This window comes from Sinohyriopsis cumingii, chromosome 18 (genome assembly GCF_028554795.1).
Source record: "Sinohyriopsis cumingii isolate HCF-2022 chromosome 18, ASM2855479v2, whole genome shotgun sequence".
Lineage (NCBI taxonomy): Eukaryota > Metazoa > Mollusca > Bivalvia > Unionida > Unionidae > Sinohyriopsis > Sinohyriopsis cumingii.
Window position 1 is genome coordinate 23,890,550 of NC_142978.1, and position 15,419 is coordinate 23,905,968.

Here is a 15,419-nt window from a genome sequence, read left to right on the forward strand (position 1 = left end):
GTGTATTTCTAAAAGAACATCAGAGGTTATTTCTGGACTTAAACAGATATATTACAACTTTGATATGATTGCTTCTTTATAGCAAAGTAGTACCGTCTATCGCCCAAAATCGTTATTGTTTCACTTACTTTTGCCCCCAGATGCTAGATTGGGAATATTGAAAAGCGAAGAAAGCAGAAGCATCCGTGTTTTCTTAGGCAAATATGAGAGATAGCGAATCGTACTTGAGATTCTAAATAGTCAGGATATGTATTTACCAAATTTACAAATGTCCATATGGATTGTTGTCAATGTAGTTTTGGACCCGCTTTAAAGAGTAATTATTTTCAGTCCTCTAAAGTCTGGTGCAATTTCAAAACTTAATGCTACGCTTTGTCTTTGCCATTTCTGACAAACAAAATATCTGGCCAGTTATCAGTTTCTTTTCAAGTTCGCTAAATTTTCGGAAATTTAGTGCAATGGTTTAAGTCACGGCAATCATTATATATGAAAAACAAAATATTTTATCACTGCATGGAACATTTATTCTAGATTGTTAACTGTTGAGTAAATTGTAGCCATTGTAAAAGAACAATCAAAGCATCAAAGTAAGGGTATGAGTGTGGGGTGACAAAGCTCAGTTTACAACAGTATTGAGTGACTATTCCATCATTTTCTATTTCCTGGTCGCCATGACGCATTTCATGTACATTAGAAGTTTCATACATAACACCTCATAAGTATTGAAACCGGTTCAATGTCTTTTTATTAATTATATTACAGGTATATAGCCATTCTTGTATAGAACAGTTAGGTATCTTGCATTTACATACAGGTACCTTTGTTATATATGTACTAGTGATCTACGACACCGGATACCTTATACCGTACGATCATTACTTCCTCCTCCAGAATAATTGTTTGAACTGGCAGAAGAAAACACACACACACACACACACACACACACACACACACACACACAGTTTGGTTACTTACGCGGCTTACACATATAATATATAGAAAATATTTAATCCTCCAGGACATATATATCAGTGCTGTCCAGATGGCAAACAGTGTATCACCAGGTACGTTTACTACCAAGCCACAAAATTGTTATCCCCAATATATTTATGATTTACAGTGTGTGTGTGTGTGTGTGTGTGTGTAAACGCATTGTTATCCCCAATATATTTATGATTTACAGTGTGTGTGTGTGGGGGGGGAAGCATTCGTATGGAAGTATTTTTTTTCAGGCTAGACAGCTAACATATATAACAGAGAGAGAGAGAGAGAGAGAGAGAGAGAGAGAGAGAGAGAGAGAGCATTTGGAATTTTTGTTGTTAATAGACTCAGGCCAGTGATGCAGTACTCTCTCTCTCTCTCTCTCTCTCTCTCTCTCTCTCTCTCTCTCTATATATATATATATATATATATATATATATATATATATATATATATATATATATATATATATATATATATATATATATATATATTTATATATATCTCCCTGGCTCGTTTACAGGCCACTGCAACCCCCAAAGGTAAACGGTATCTTCTAGTTTCCCAACTTCTGAGTATATCAAGGCGCACCAGGGGAATCCCCTTACTAGCTTTGACTTCCGGGTTCAAAGTGGTAGTTATAGAATGGGTATGATAAAACTACATGTGCACAGATAGCCAGTTTAATTCTCGCACAAGAAGCTCAGGAGCGTCTAGAATATTGAATTTTGCATAGGTTTAACCATTATGAAATACAATTGGTAACATGTCACCTATGTTAATACAAGTTATATTGATCTATATTGCTGTAATTCATTTACGCTTAATTTCTTGTGGATCTATTGTGTGTCGCGAGCGGAATGAAGATTTATCATTGACCACTTTAGGGAAGGAGCCTTTGCAATCCAAAGAAATGATAAGGAAATTACCATGGAATAAACTTCTTGGTATGTATGTCATTCCTAACATGGAATAAACTTCTTTGTACGTATATCATTGCTACCAGAGATTAAATTATATGCACACATGCTATTAACATCTACTGATAATGAGTTCATCGTCGTTTAGTAAATATTTTCAATTCAGTCAAATAGTTCTGGATGCAGTTTACCTAATCACTGTTAATCAAGGTCAATGTTTAAAGTTGTTGACAAAAGCGTTATATTCTTCCTAAACACGAATCTCTCTCTCTCTCTCTCTCTCTCTCTCTCTCTCTCTCTGTGCCTACACGCTTCTATAGATTTTCCAGGACATTTTGAGTCCACTATGTCTAACAGTCCGTGTGTCTGTCTCTTTGTCTGTCTGCCATTGTTTCCTTACCTGTTTGTGTGAAATATATATGGATATTAGGACGAATCTGTGTCAACATATTATTCTCATGTTTCTTTTAGACCTAACCTTTCGTAATTTTTTTATTTAATTATGTTAGCTTTAGTAATTTTGTGTGCTAAGGACTAGAGATGAAGTAGATGTTTCAGTTCATCAATGTTATTTGCCGTATTATAAATCAACCTCAAGGGGAACTAGAAAATAGCGAAAAAACAAACTAGCTGATCCTGGAAATAAAATGACAAGCTATTACAAAAATGTCTAAATCATAAGCTGCATGAATTCATTATCAATATATGTAATCATAAAGTAGTCATATATCAAACTTAGGAAACACAGTTATAAAGGATAATATTGGAATAACAGGAGGGAAACAATCCCATGCGGGGTATATAATATTTGCTATTGTTACCCAAATGATATATGTCCCATGTTAAATCATGTACTGTCTATGATTTTAATTTATGGTCACGTTATGTGGTAAATTATTCAAAACAAAAGATCAATTTCTAATCGCAAAATTATCAGAAATTAACCAGGATGATAGTGATTAGTGAATGAAACGCTTGACCCACTTTGTGGAATTGTGGAATCGCTTGACCCACTTTGTGGAATTGTGGAATCGCTTGACCCAGTATGTGGGACTGTGGAATGTTCAGACCTAATCAGTGGAAAAGTGCAATGGTTTGACCCAGTTTATGGAACTGTGACATGGTCTGACCTAATTTGTGGAACTGTGGAATGACTTGACCCAGGTTATGGAATTGGGGAAGGCTCCGAATTAATGCTGTCAGACCTGATTGGACTCGGGCAGCTGATGATTGTGACCTACATACGACGTATTTTAAGTTAAGTGTAGTAAATATTATATATCGGGGGGGGGGGGACATGTTGACATAATTAGGTGTACATGTACTTTACATGTTATTCGAGCCTGGACTGCATAATGCTTTATTCAGAATCTGATGCATGAAATGACAATATCTCATAAATAAACCTGCACGTGAATTAGGCACATATATACTCTATTGTAACTTGTAACCGTTCATTTTTTAAATGCAACATCTATAAAACTGGATTTGAAACATGCGTGTTTGATAATTCGTGATAACTGCGGCTGCATCTTATGGAGGTTTTACACCCAAATTATCTTATGTACAAATACATACACAGTCTTCAAAAATATCGATTTGTGGCATGAAATGAAACTGATATAATGAATTCAGTATGAATATGGTTGACCTAGGTTTGCTCTAGATGCAGTACCTAAACCATTAGGCAGGGACGGTGATTAGGAATCGCGGAGTTAACGCATGCATCCGTGTCAGAAGAATGAATAATGTACCCTTCAACCAGATCAGATCAGTCAGTCAGATGTTATAACTTTATTCTGGATGACTGAACATTTACTGGCGTGGACAGTCATGGACTAAATCACTGGTCAGTATACAGTCCGATTAATATATGAAAGGGGTTTAAAAGTGCTCTCAGATGATATCTGGAAAATGCTTTAGAAATAACAACAAAACATTATATCCATATATACATTTTACTGATACAAGTCATATCTCTATTTACTCTCTTTTAATGTTTGCAAATCAATCGGAAGATATATATTTTATACTTAAACTTTTATCACCATTCCAGTGTTGAACAAAGCAGCAGGTAGGACCTTGAATATCTTGTTTGCAAGCGATGTGGACTTTTTGAGGAGACGTCTGAACTTGATGTATGAATGCGTCGATGAACATAATAGATCTGAAATTGAGAGAATATGTAACTCCATCATTGAAGAACAATATCCGGCCTGTCACAGGCACAACAAATGCTTAAACAGTCTGCACGAAATGGATATATGTCGTATGAGACAATACAGAGAAGGTAATTACTGCTATTTTTTTTATTAAAAAAAACTGTTGTATATTTTGTTTTTGCAAAGAAACATCTACGTATGTACGATTATATCATTTGGATTAAGTTTTGGAGTAAAGCTTCCTTCCCAGGGCACACAACAGCTCCGATACTCAGGGCCGAGGAGGGGGGGGGGGGGGCAACCGGGGAATATCATTGGGGCTTTAACCAAGATATGTCGACGGACAAAGGGTGCACAGGCAACGAGCAACAGTGCTTTTAAATTGAACCTTATTTAAAAAAGTACAGAAAGTACGTGCTGACGAACGTCCCGATTTGGTGTTTTACGAACAGGTTATTTATTGACTAGACCATCGGATACACACGGGTGAACATACATGATATCACTTTGAGCCGTTGTTATTATTACATATCAGATTATTTAATTTCTACCGGATTGTGAAGCAAATAGTTGTCGAACTTCAACAACCCGAAAATAGACCGAATTTGCAAACACGGTACTTTCTCGTTTATATCTAAAGCATTTACATTAAATTCAATATTTATTGATTTACTGATTTGCATGACGCATCACAGATTCCCGGGAATATGTTGCGAAACACCTCCGAAGAAAGCCGCACTTAAAGTATCAAGTAACCCAGCTATTAGTTAAGCTTTTTTTACTAGGAAGTGAAATTCAAACTCAGTGACATGACCGTATGTATCAATTTAGAAAAGTGCCGAAACGGGGCACTGGGAGGAGGTTGGCTTAATAGGGTGTTTGAGAGTGGCAACTACTAACCACATCAGAACTGTGATAAAATATAGACGTCCGCCCTCACCTTGCCTCTAAAATGAGAAAGATAAAAAAAAGATGCACACGCATCCGTATCTGCTCTAATTTTACATAGTGCTATGGTAGTGTTGTAGAAAGCGTAGGGTGTCGTATTCAATATCTGCTGACGGCTTTCGGCTTTCACATTCCTATGTACGTCAATCGCCAAGAAAGCGAGAGCTATCATGCTACATTATTTAGTTATTTTACAGCTGAAATCATGCGTTTGAGTGTGTAATTTGGATTTTTAACGTAGCTTAAAAATTTTGTTAGTCATATCGCTACGATGTCTGCGGTGTGACAGTTTATAGTGATGTCTAGCACTGGGGCATCATGCCGCAGACATGTACAATGATGTCCCACCCAGTCGCATTATCCTGACACCAGGCCGACCAGTCTTAACACTAACCTCTTAATGCTGAGCGCCAAGCGAGTCAGCTGTTTGTACCATTTTTGTAAGTCTTTGGTATGACTCAGCTGGAGATCGAACCGACGACCTCCCGCATCCGAGACGGACGATATAACCACTAGGCCACCAGTAAACAAGCAAGCGTATACACACGCACACACACATACCAGCCCCCTGCCGTCTCCACTCTAGTGATGCGAAACTCAGCTGTCTTCATTGTCAATATTCAAATTGTTTGGCAGCATCAATCAAGCAGTTACATCAAATAAAACTGTAACGCAAATGGAAATCTTTAAAGAAATACAAATACACGTCCTATTACAAGAGATTACATAATCGATGAAAACGTAATCTTTAGGAAGTGTAGTGCAGTACATATAACGACCGTGCATACCGTATTTGTACAAAGCTTCATTTGATTAATCATTCAGGTACCTAATTCTCAAATCTCTCTCTCTCTCTCTCTCTCTCTCTCTCTCTCTCTCTCTCGTGTGTGTGTGTGAGAGAGTATGCATGTGCATGCGTTATACATATTTCACACTATCGCTTATGCTGCATTAACATTTGGTATGTGTACACGGGCGGCGGTAGCTCATATGTACCCTTAATTTAAGGGTTGGGGGTTCGATGCCTTTCCCGGACAGCACAGGTCGGCAGCCTTGTTGCGTCTTTGTGTAAGATATAGATAAGCAGGATTACTATATCTCGGTACAAAATGGTAGGTCATTGTGACCTGTTTTTCACGCTCAGATCGATATGTTGATTTTATGTCGTGTTTGTATGGCACTAGCTAAACTCTGAGTAAAACTTGATATATACACAAAAGTAAATTGTGTTATTGTTCTGCCAGAAGAACGAGATACGTCAAGGTGGTCAGGCTGAGACGCGTTAATTCGCCATATCAAAGGAGTTCTTTCACCCAACTCGGAACAAAACACTAATGTGGTTTTTGTATTTATAATATACCATCTATAACGCTTTCTAAATAAGGCTGCATTTACAATGTAAATGAAATTCAAAAGTTACTGGCATTTATAATGGTTCGATTTGGCAAGTCTAAGAATATCGATGAGCGAAAGTCCGGTAAAGCGTCTAAATAGGGCCAATTCCGGTGTGTCATAAGCAACAATGGATCGAACATCTCTATTGAATGTCAGGTACATGATATAAAGCTAATGGGTATCTAACTAAAAGGGATGACTTTAAACAATTCTGACGTCCATCTGGTATACCAGTATGCTTTCCCCAGGAACAGAAGTATTTATTACATACATTTTAATCTTACGTGGTTGATCTGGCGTTTAATACAGCTGTTTTGTCCGTATTTCAGTAACACAATTCTAGATTAGAGTTACTTGAATGTCTTCTTTGACGTACGCGTGTCATTATTGTATACGCATGAATCGCAATTTATAAATCCCATATTCATCATGTGGGTTGGAGACTTCGATGAGTGAACATCGAAGGGCAGTAAACTCTAGCGACTACGTGTGGCCAGGAATTGCCATTTAGAATGGAGAAGAATGAACCACCAGCCCTACAAGGACTATGTTGTAGTCGTGTATAGTTTAGATTGCTGCTGAGTTACTTCACTGAGGGAAGCCGCCTGCATGAAGGAATGATAGTGGTTACTTTGGCGACATTGAGAGATTAACATTGTAGATCTGGCTGGTACCTTGACGGAGTGGTATGTGTGTGCATGGGATAACATGCTGTACGTGCGGACACAGGGAACCACATAATTGTGGAAGAACAAAGATAGAAGTCCGGTGATAACTGCATGTCAGCGAGTCTCCTCATATTGAACAAAAGAGGAAATATTACTGTAGTTAAAAAGGAACTTTACTCTCCAGTATGCAAGCACATTACCAGCTTGGGCGTTAGCAGTCCATTTATTGGTGGACTGACGATAGCAGCTCTGTGAACCAGGTGCTGCCTTACTTCTGATGACCCCGGTTTTATCTCGATGTGGAAAAGGTTCAGTTACCTGCCAGAATTGAAAAGGTGAATGATGTGGTCTACATTTTGGCTGGGAAACTGCTTTTGATAATATTTCTATTTTAATATTCTAGCATGATCCGTTTGGTTACTACCATAAACAATGTTTAGTCTTCGATTTTCATTATGCGTGATACAAACTATGTACGGGTCATTTTGACTACGCTGATTAGTATTTATTAGTAATTGTATGTACACTCTGCACACTAAATTCCAACTTTGTGAATGAATCATTTGAGAAAGTTTTTGACTCAGTTGATTTGATTAATTGCATTGGTGGCTTACACATTAGTGGTACTCTTATTGTCCATTAAAATAACTAGACCATATTTTGCTAAGTATGGGCTGGCGTTTCAGGACTCCGTGCGTTTGCGCCTTTTGCCGGGTACCTCTCTTCCTGTGCCTCTTCCGGACTTCCTGTACCACGACGGAACCATTTCCACCCGTCTAAACCTAGGTGTTCTGATGATACGTCATAGCAGCGACCAATCGCGGCGTGCGTCACATGCTGCTTTGGTAGACACCTGGCTCAGTAGACAGACTGACAAATTCTTATTTTAACATGAGTGCGTGTTGGGTCCATTCCCACTTATGAAAGCCCTACATTCAATGCGTTAGGGACTATATAATCCCACGACCTGAGGCTAAATTAACACCACTCATTGTGTGTATTAACGCCTGGGGTATGTGCTCAAATTCCTTCCCCCAGGAATAATTATCAGCCTGCGGTGCCGGCATTACAATTTTGCACATGCACCTATGTGCGAACGCCACTATAATTCAAATAACCAACCAACCATTTCTAAATCCCACCGTGGTTTGAATTTATTTAATACAGTGCAGCTGAAATAGCTACACAGAGGAAGTTTTAATCTCTAATAAAATCCACACTGCATTCATTCTTGTTTTGTCCGAGTCAGGAAAAAGAACTCGTTTGATAAAGCTGTGAATACGTCTCAACATAATGGTCCAGACGTATCCATGCACCGTATCAAACTTGTTATGTCAGCCGGCATAGAACAAAGCAAATACCTGGTTTTGCATTTTAGCTGCATATTTAATTAGATCTATAAGTGAGCACCATCTTGTAAGTGAGGTCTTATTGTGCCGGTGTATGTTACAAGCTGCGTCATAATGGGTGATTACGCGCCCCCCGCCCCCGATATTAAACATTAAATGACTTAAAACTACGATATTGCGCTTTTCATCTTCCAGGTATTGAATGGAAATGAAATTATTTAAGTATAAATGCCATAACTTAATCCAGTTCAAGAGATCTTGTTCAACCAGGGCTATGTAAGGTACAGCAGTATAGTGAGTGACTTAATAATGGAACACCACTCTTTTTTCTCCCATCTCTCCATGGAGTAGAGTATATGATTTACATTATTTGCATCCAGACGAGCTTAGTGGACATCTGCCGATTGCATTTTTTTTTTCATTCTCTCTATCTGTCTTTCTTTCAGAAAATTAAATTATAAACAAGACTACTCAGAAAATAAAGAAATTATTTAATTCGCCCCTTTATGTATCGGGATTTGTTTTTTTAAAGAGTGATGGAGAGAGAGAGAGGTTTCAAATTAAATCCTTATGGACGGTCATTACAGTAAGTTAACACGTTGAGCCATCCTCGTGTCGCCTTATGTAATTTTACATTTCAGTTTTTCGTCCGTATACAAAGTTAAAGATAGTAATTAAGTGTTTCATTTATCTAATATAATAAAGGTTTATGAAAGGGAACATTAACATTCTTTATTGCATACAAAACAAAAAATTTCACTGGCTTTGATTTCAGTTTAAGACTTTTCACTAACTTGTTCCAAAATCAACATGTGTTTCGGGTTTTCTTAATGTATGCTGTGTCTCTTTTTCAGAATGCAAACAAAGAAACACGGGTTTAGATTCTCGCAAAATGGATGAATTTAGGAAACTCTTGCTGCTTTTAGTGACGTATTTTAAGTCTATATACCATCAAGATCGACTCATAACTAAGGTAATACCATACGCAAATGCAAACCTAAGAAAATAGCACACATAAAGAATATGGACACACCTCGATTTCAACGTTATGCCATCTAATCTAGAATGCATTCACTACAATCCTTGTTTCTCTAGGTTTTGGGAATTTTGTGGACCCACCTTGACCTCGACCTCGACGTCATGCCATCTAGAACGTATTCACTATAATCCTTGTTCCTCTATGTTTTAGAAGTGGGAATTCTTGCAATTAAAACAAAAACTTATCATGAATTTTTTATATGTCTATAATATGTATTTCTCTAAATATACAAATGTTCTTTTCGTGTCGTGACCCTGTCCAATACTGCTCAGTATTTTCCCACATTATCAACCGTAACATACAACATTATCATAGTTGTCCTTCGCTGGAGCACCACAGCCCTTCTTAGGAACTGTGTGTTTGTTCAAATGATTTCTTTTTGCGAATAAATCTCTTACATTTGACCATGTGAAAATAATTTTCATGGATTCGGAAAGCAAAGATGACGGATTGTTTCTCCACAGTACAAATATAATTCATTGTTAGTCATGTTTTAATGTCATAATGTTAACGCCAACAATGAAATAATCTCTCTCTTTCTCTCTCTCTCTCTCTCTCTCTCTCTCTCTCTCTCTCTCTCTCTCTCTCTCTGTGCGTCTACTTTGGTTCCTACCAGTTGTTCTATCTATACACGCTGTATCTAACTTGTTTTATCGTCAAAATCGTCATCATAATCATCATCGTTGTCATCGTCATCCTCCTCCTAGTTCTTTATCTTCTTCTTCTTAATTACAAATTGGATTCTTCATATAAAATCACCCGCAAAATCAATTTAGCTCTAAATGAGTATGACCTTTTCATTTATCTTTATCTATCTATCTCTTAACCACTCGATCTATCTGGTAATGGAGCAATCAGGATTAAGTTACCACAGTTTGAAATATTCGAGTAGATATGTTTAAACAGTTCTGAAACAATTTTCTGGTTAAAATACTTTTAAGCTTCCTCATGCTCCATATACGGTAACATCTATAGAACACTTGTAAATTTATAAATCGCAACCAGTCAGTGTAGAGTATGATACCATGTAAAGCTGTGTGTTATAACATAACCAAGAAATATGTACAACTGTGTTCTATAACAACAAGATAACATGTACTGCTACAGACATTCTAAATGGTGGCCCTAATAAGCAACACAGCAGCTGTTACATTACGACACAGTTGCAACGGAGTCTAATAATGAGTTGTAACTATCAATTTTATGTTTTTGCGTGAGACATTTATAATAAACAAAAACGCGCGACAAAGCATGACCTGAAACATTGCAGGAATGTTATTGTTGTTGCAATGTTATACATTCAGTTTCCTTTGCATGATATCCGACGTTGCCTTTGTCCAGACATTGTCGTTGCTTGTTCATGATCTATAAAACTGAGTTTACCAATGCCAGCAAGAAACCGAAAATTTGATACACATTATTCTAAACAAGACATTTCCCTTGTTCTTTGTGTACCTAAGCTGATCAACGTAGCTGAGATCTTTATTTGAAGAGAGCATTCTTTTCCATTGTGCCTGCTACAATGTCGAATTTCGCTTGTTCGAGATCCTAATCAATTCCTTCTAAGCCCTTTTTGATTCTTTGCAAACTAAAAAATCTTTTGCATCTTGATTCGTAACCATGCAATTTTTTAAACAAACTGTCGAAGTTTTGTACTCTGAGTTTGAAATCATTAACTTCTTGTTATTTGTGGGTTTAACGCCATTTCTCAGCGCAATATATTCTACACATGGTGGCAGTATAACTGGTGGAGGAAAGAACCTGGACAAAATCCCAATATGAACCACCCACCCACAGAAAATATTGGCAGCTTTCTCGCACACTCACATTGGTTGAGCCTGAGACTCGAACCCGCTCTTGCAGAGGTGAGATGACAGTGATCAGTAAAGGCGATCGGTTTCGACATATCGGCCACCAGTTCTGAAGAAGGCAGACACATTTTTCTCTTCTGTTGTATTCCTTAGTTATCTTAACGAGGGTCTGGTCTACAGTGTGTATCGATTGATGATGTAGCCCATTATTGAAATTGAGGGAGTTTATGTTTTGTTATTGTAGTAAATAACTAGAATGATTTCATTTATTGTGAAATGTTTTCTGGGCCCTGCGATTTAATTACTAGTCGACTATGTTTCATATTGGATTTAGAAATGTATATTTCCTAGATCTCATATAACTTATCTCAGTAAATGATTTATTGAACTAGTAGTTTCTTGATTTTCTTATGGAGTCCACAATAACAAGAAAGACAGCAAGAACCTTCGGGATGTTTATTTATTGATCGGTCGTATATCTTAGATTCGCTGTATGTGACTCAATCCACAATACATAGATTATAATGCAATCTCGAAACTCAAATGTAATTGTGGTGAGTTAGAATTTACTTTTGTTCTAGAAATGCTTTCGTTACATCCTCATTCTCTACTCCGCTTGTTTGCGATTTATACATTTACAATTGTTCCTACGGTTTCTTTTAGATGGGTAAGTTGAAACTTAATTAAACCGGTCTTAACCAGTTGACTGGTTCAGATCTGCTCATACATATTTACTTATTCGAGATACTATTAAACGTCATTATTTGATACAGGGACACTTTGCAATCTTAACACAGTCAGTCACTAGTATCAGAGACTGACAACTTGCGACGTTGGAGACATGGTGTAGAATCTTTCGAATTACCAATATTATATATATATATATATATATATATATATATATATATATATATATATATATATATATATATATATATATATATATATATATAATTTAAACGATGTCACTCATCGTAGCTGTGAGAACCTCATACATGTTCGATGTAAGGTGAAGAATGTCCCTCTATCGCTGTTCAAAAAGTCAGTAACGTTAAAAATAAAATTTCCTTCTTTTGCAGGTATTGTACGAAAAAAGAGATGCACGAAACAACGGAACGAAATCGAGGACTTTAATCACAGTTAAACTACACCATGAAAACTATACATTTTTCATGGAGTTGCCATTGTCCCCATTTGACCTTGACGAAGCCGGAACTATGGTTGCTTTAGAAGCATGGACTCAGTGTAATCCCGAATCTCAGATAATTCGGTCAAAACAAGTCATGCATTCCTCCGTTTCTGGGACTAGAGTTTTTCACAGTGTTAATGCGCATATAAATGTTGACAATTTAGCAGTTAGTGGAGGGAGTTTTTCTCATTTTTTCAAAAATTACGTTATTTTGATTGTTATTGTTTTTCTTCATCTCAGTTAATTTATTATGCTAGTATTTGTCTTATTTCAATGTTTTCAAGGCGTTAATAAAACATATTGTTGATGTATTCACAATGTGGTTTTGACAATGAGCTTTTTTAGTTATCTGTCATTAAGAATTAGAATTAAGAGGCAAACGGCTGAGGGATACACTAAACGTTCAGAGGATGAGATTCTGCATAAAACAAAGAAAAACAGAACGAGGTATTAATGAAATCTGTGAATGATTATAACGGGTATCTACGTGAAAAAATAATTTTTCGACAAACTGATAATGTAAGCTTCATCGCCTGCTTGCAGTTTTTCATTCCGTAGAATTAGAGCCTGAAAGACTGGAATTATGCCTCACATCAAATGGTCCCAACAGCTGAGATAAGTGACCTGTGCTTATGCGATTGAAATAACTTGAAACAAGTCAAGTAAGTATGCATATATTCACATTTGATACATCAAGCAAACTTCCACCATCTTTTCAGCAAAGGTCAAAACACAATACTACCAAAACTTTGTCAGATCAAGATCACACACGGTTTTAAATTCCAAAATCGTCTGCATCCAATTTAAATAGTAGAATCTCAGTTGAAATGGTTCAGTCTATGAATGTGATGAATTGTGACTTCACTTTCTAGTACATTACAATTAATAAAAACGAAAACAATTAGACTTACTGACAAAATCATCAACTAAATCCAAATATATTGTCGCGTTTGCTCAGCCCCAGTTCATAAAACGTGTATAAACTAAGGTATTATTACAAACCATGTTTTGATGTCCAAACATTGGCGCAGGCTAGAGTTAATCTCTTACGCAAGGTTACCGTGACCAGAGAGAAGACCCGCATCTTGAATCGACAGAAGCGTTAGATGGCGCGAGTTCCCACCTTTGTGTTACTGCTTTGTCCTTAGATCAGAGGAAACCGCGAGGAAATGGGCCGTGTTCTAAATCTGTCCCCACGTGGACAGACAGTGAGAAGGATATTGTCCGCTAAGTTGATTGGATCGAACAAAGCGACACCCAATCGGAACTGTGATAAAAATTTTAATCCGAATTATAACTTCTAACTAGCAAGCGAAAATTTGGTCTCGCTAGGATGATTGCTGAGCAATATATGATTATTCCGGGTAAGCCACTGGACATTCTAAGGAAAGACAAAGCTTCGTAAAGGAAGTTTTCTGGTGGACACAACTTCCGGTTTATTTAAGTCCCGAGTGTTTAAGAGGGGAAACGAAGTGGGACTAGCAGAGCAGAGCAGACAAGTCTAGTCGGTGGAGATAGTCGAGGAGGAGGAGGAAAGGAGTCGAGGAGGAGAAAGTGGGGAAGGGGGAGGAGTATAGGAGGGGAAGGAATTCGGAGAAGATCGGGAGGAAGAGGAGAAGGAATTGGAGAAATATGAGAGAAGAATACACAGATGAGTAGAATACAAGGACAGGTGGAAAGCAATCTCACACTACTAATCAAATTATGCAACAGCAATCACAGGGTCGAGCGGAAGGAGAGTACTTGTTAATCATTTGATTATTGAATTGTCGTTAAATTAGTATTCGTAGAATTTCACTATTTTGTATATTCAGTCATTTAACGGTCGGCATTGCTAAGTGGGGGCTCTGAGCTTCACATCTATCTTTCACTCATTTAACTTCCTGCCTGGGTAGAACTTCTGTAATAATTTAAATAGAATATTGGGAGCACACCACCCCAACCATAACACCTACCATTGCGGCGGCATAACAACCCGTCACGTCATATATATATATATATATATATATATATATATATATATATATATATATATATATATATATATATATATATATATAATTTATACTTATTTCGCTCTTGTAGTTTCCTTGAAATTCGGATACCAAATCAATATCCCCCTATTCATTCATAAATTCTTCGATTATGACTCATGGAGACGAAGTTAAAATGAAATCACACAAATAAAGAGGTAAAAATAAGACCTGAAAACGACGAGAAATGTTTCATTCATCAAGGATTTCATAAATGATAGGTTTATGATGGATGGCTAGGAATTTGGAAAGGTTTATGAATATAGCAGCTGGAACGAAATTCGTTTGATCTCATGTTCGCCTAGACAATAAAACGTTTGGTGCAATGAAATATAAGTTTCTTTCAAAAGGATAGCTTATGAGTACTAAGTTATGTTTATATATTGGACGAAACAACGCTACCCCTTATACAAAATTTCAATCACCACTTAAGGATTCCAATATTTCTGATGATCAATACCAGCATGTACATAATACTTTGGTTCATTACATTATGATGATAATGATCAGCATATACATGATGCTATTGATCATTTCAATCTGCTGATAATTACTAGCATGCATGATTAATTGTACATGATGTGATAATTACCAGCAATGTGCATGATGCCGTTGTTCATTTCAGTATGATCAAATTCGAACTAAAAAGATATGATATTGTAATATCTTCTAAGCATTTGGACATGCATATATGAAAACTACACGACGGATACTGCAGGGTGTATACAGTTCATAGCATGATGCAAATCAGAGATGTATGGCATGGAACTCGAACTTTTGCATACAACGTGATTCTTATACCAAGAGCATAACTAGAGGTGGAATTATGAATGAACTACACAGATAACGCAAAGACCAAAAAACGAATTATGCTTGAATACAGATAAGTTAGAAACTGATGGCGTGTAAGTGTGTGTGTGTGTG

At 36.9% G+C, this 15,419-nt stretch overlaps 1 protein-coding gene across 1 annotated transcript; it reads left to right on the plus strand.

Moving 5' to 3' along the window:
- Nucleotides 1–1,622: 1,622 nt before the first annotated feature.
- Nucleotides 1,623–12,797, plus strand: LOC149776226 (uncharacterized). The gene is made up of 4 exons (XM_089942626.1): nt 1,623–1,928; nt 3,958–4,191; nt 9,278–9,396; nt 12,353–12,797. The coding sequence occupies exons 1-4, from the start codon at nt 1,748–1,750 to the stop codon at nt 12,704–12,706; spliced, it is 888 nt and encodes a 295-aa protein (XP_089798752.1). The 5' UTR covers nt 1,623–1,747; the 3' UTR covers nt 12,707–12,797.
- Nucleotides 12,798–15,419: the final 2,622 nt, after the last annotated feature.

Excerpts from the sequence above, each read along its gene's own strand:
- LOC149776226 (XM_089942626.1), top strand. The coding sequence starts at position 1,748 with ATGTCACCTATGTTAATACAAGTTATATTGATCTATATTGCTGTAATT. Across the intron at positions 1,929-3,957 it reads ACCATGGAATAAACTTCTTG|TGTTGAACAAAGCAGCAGGT; the intron begins GTATGTATGTCA and ends TCACCATTCCAG. Across the intron at positions 4,192-9,277 it reads TATGAGACAATACAGAGAAG|AATGCAAACAAAGAAACACG; the intron begins GTAATTACTGCT and ends TCTCTTTTTCAG.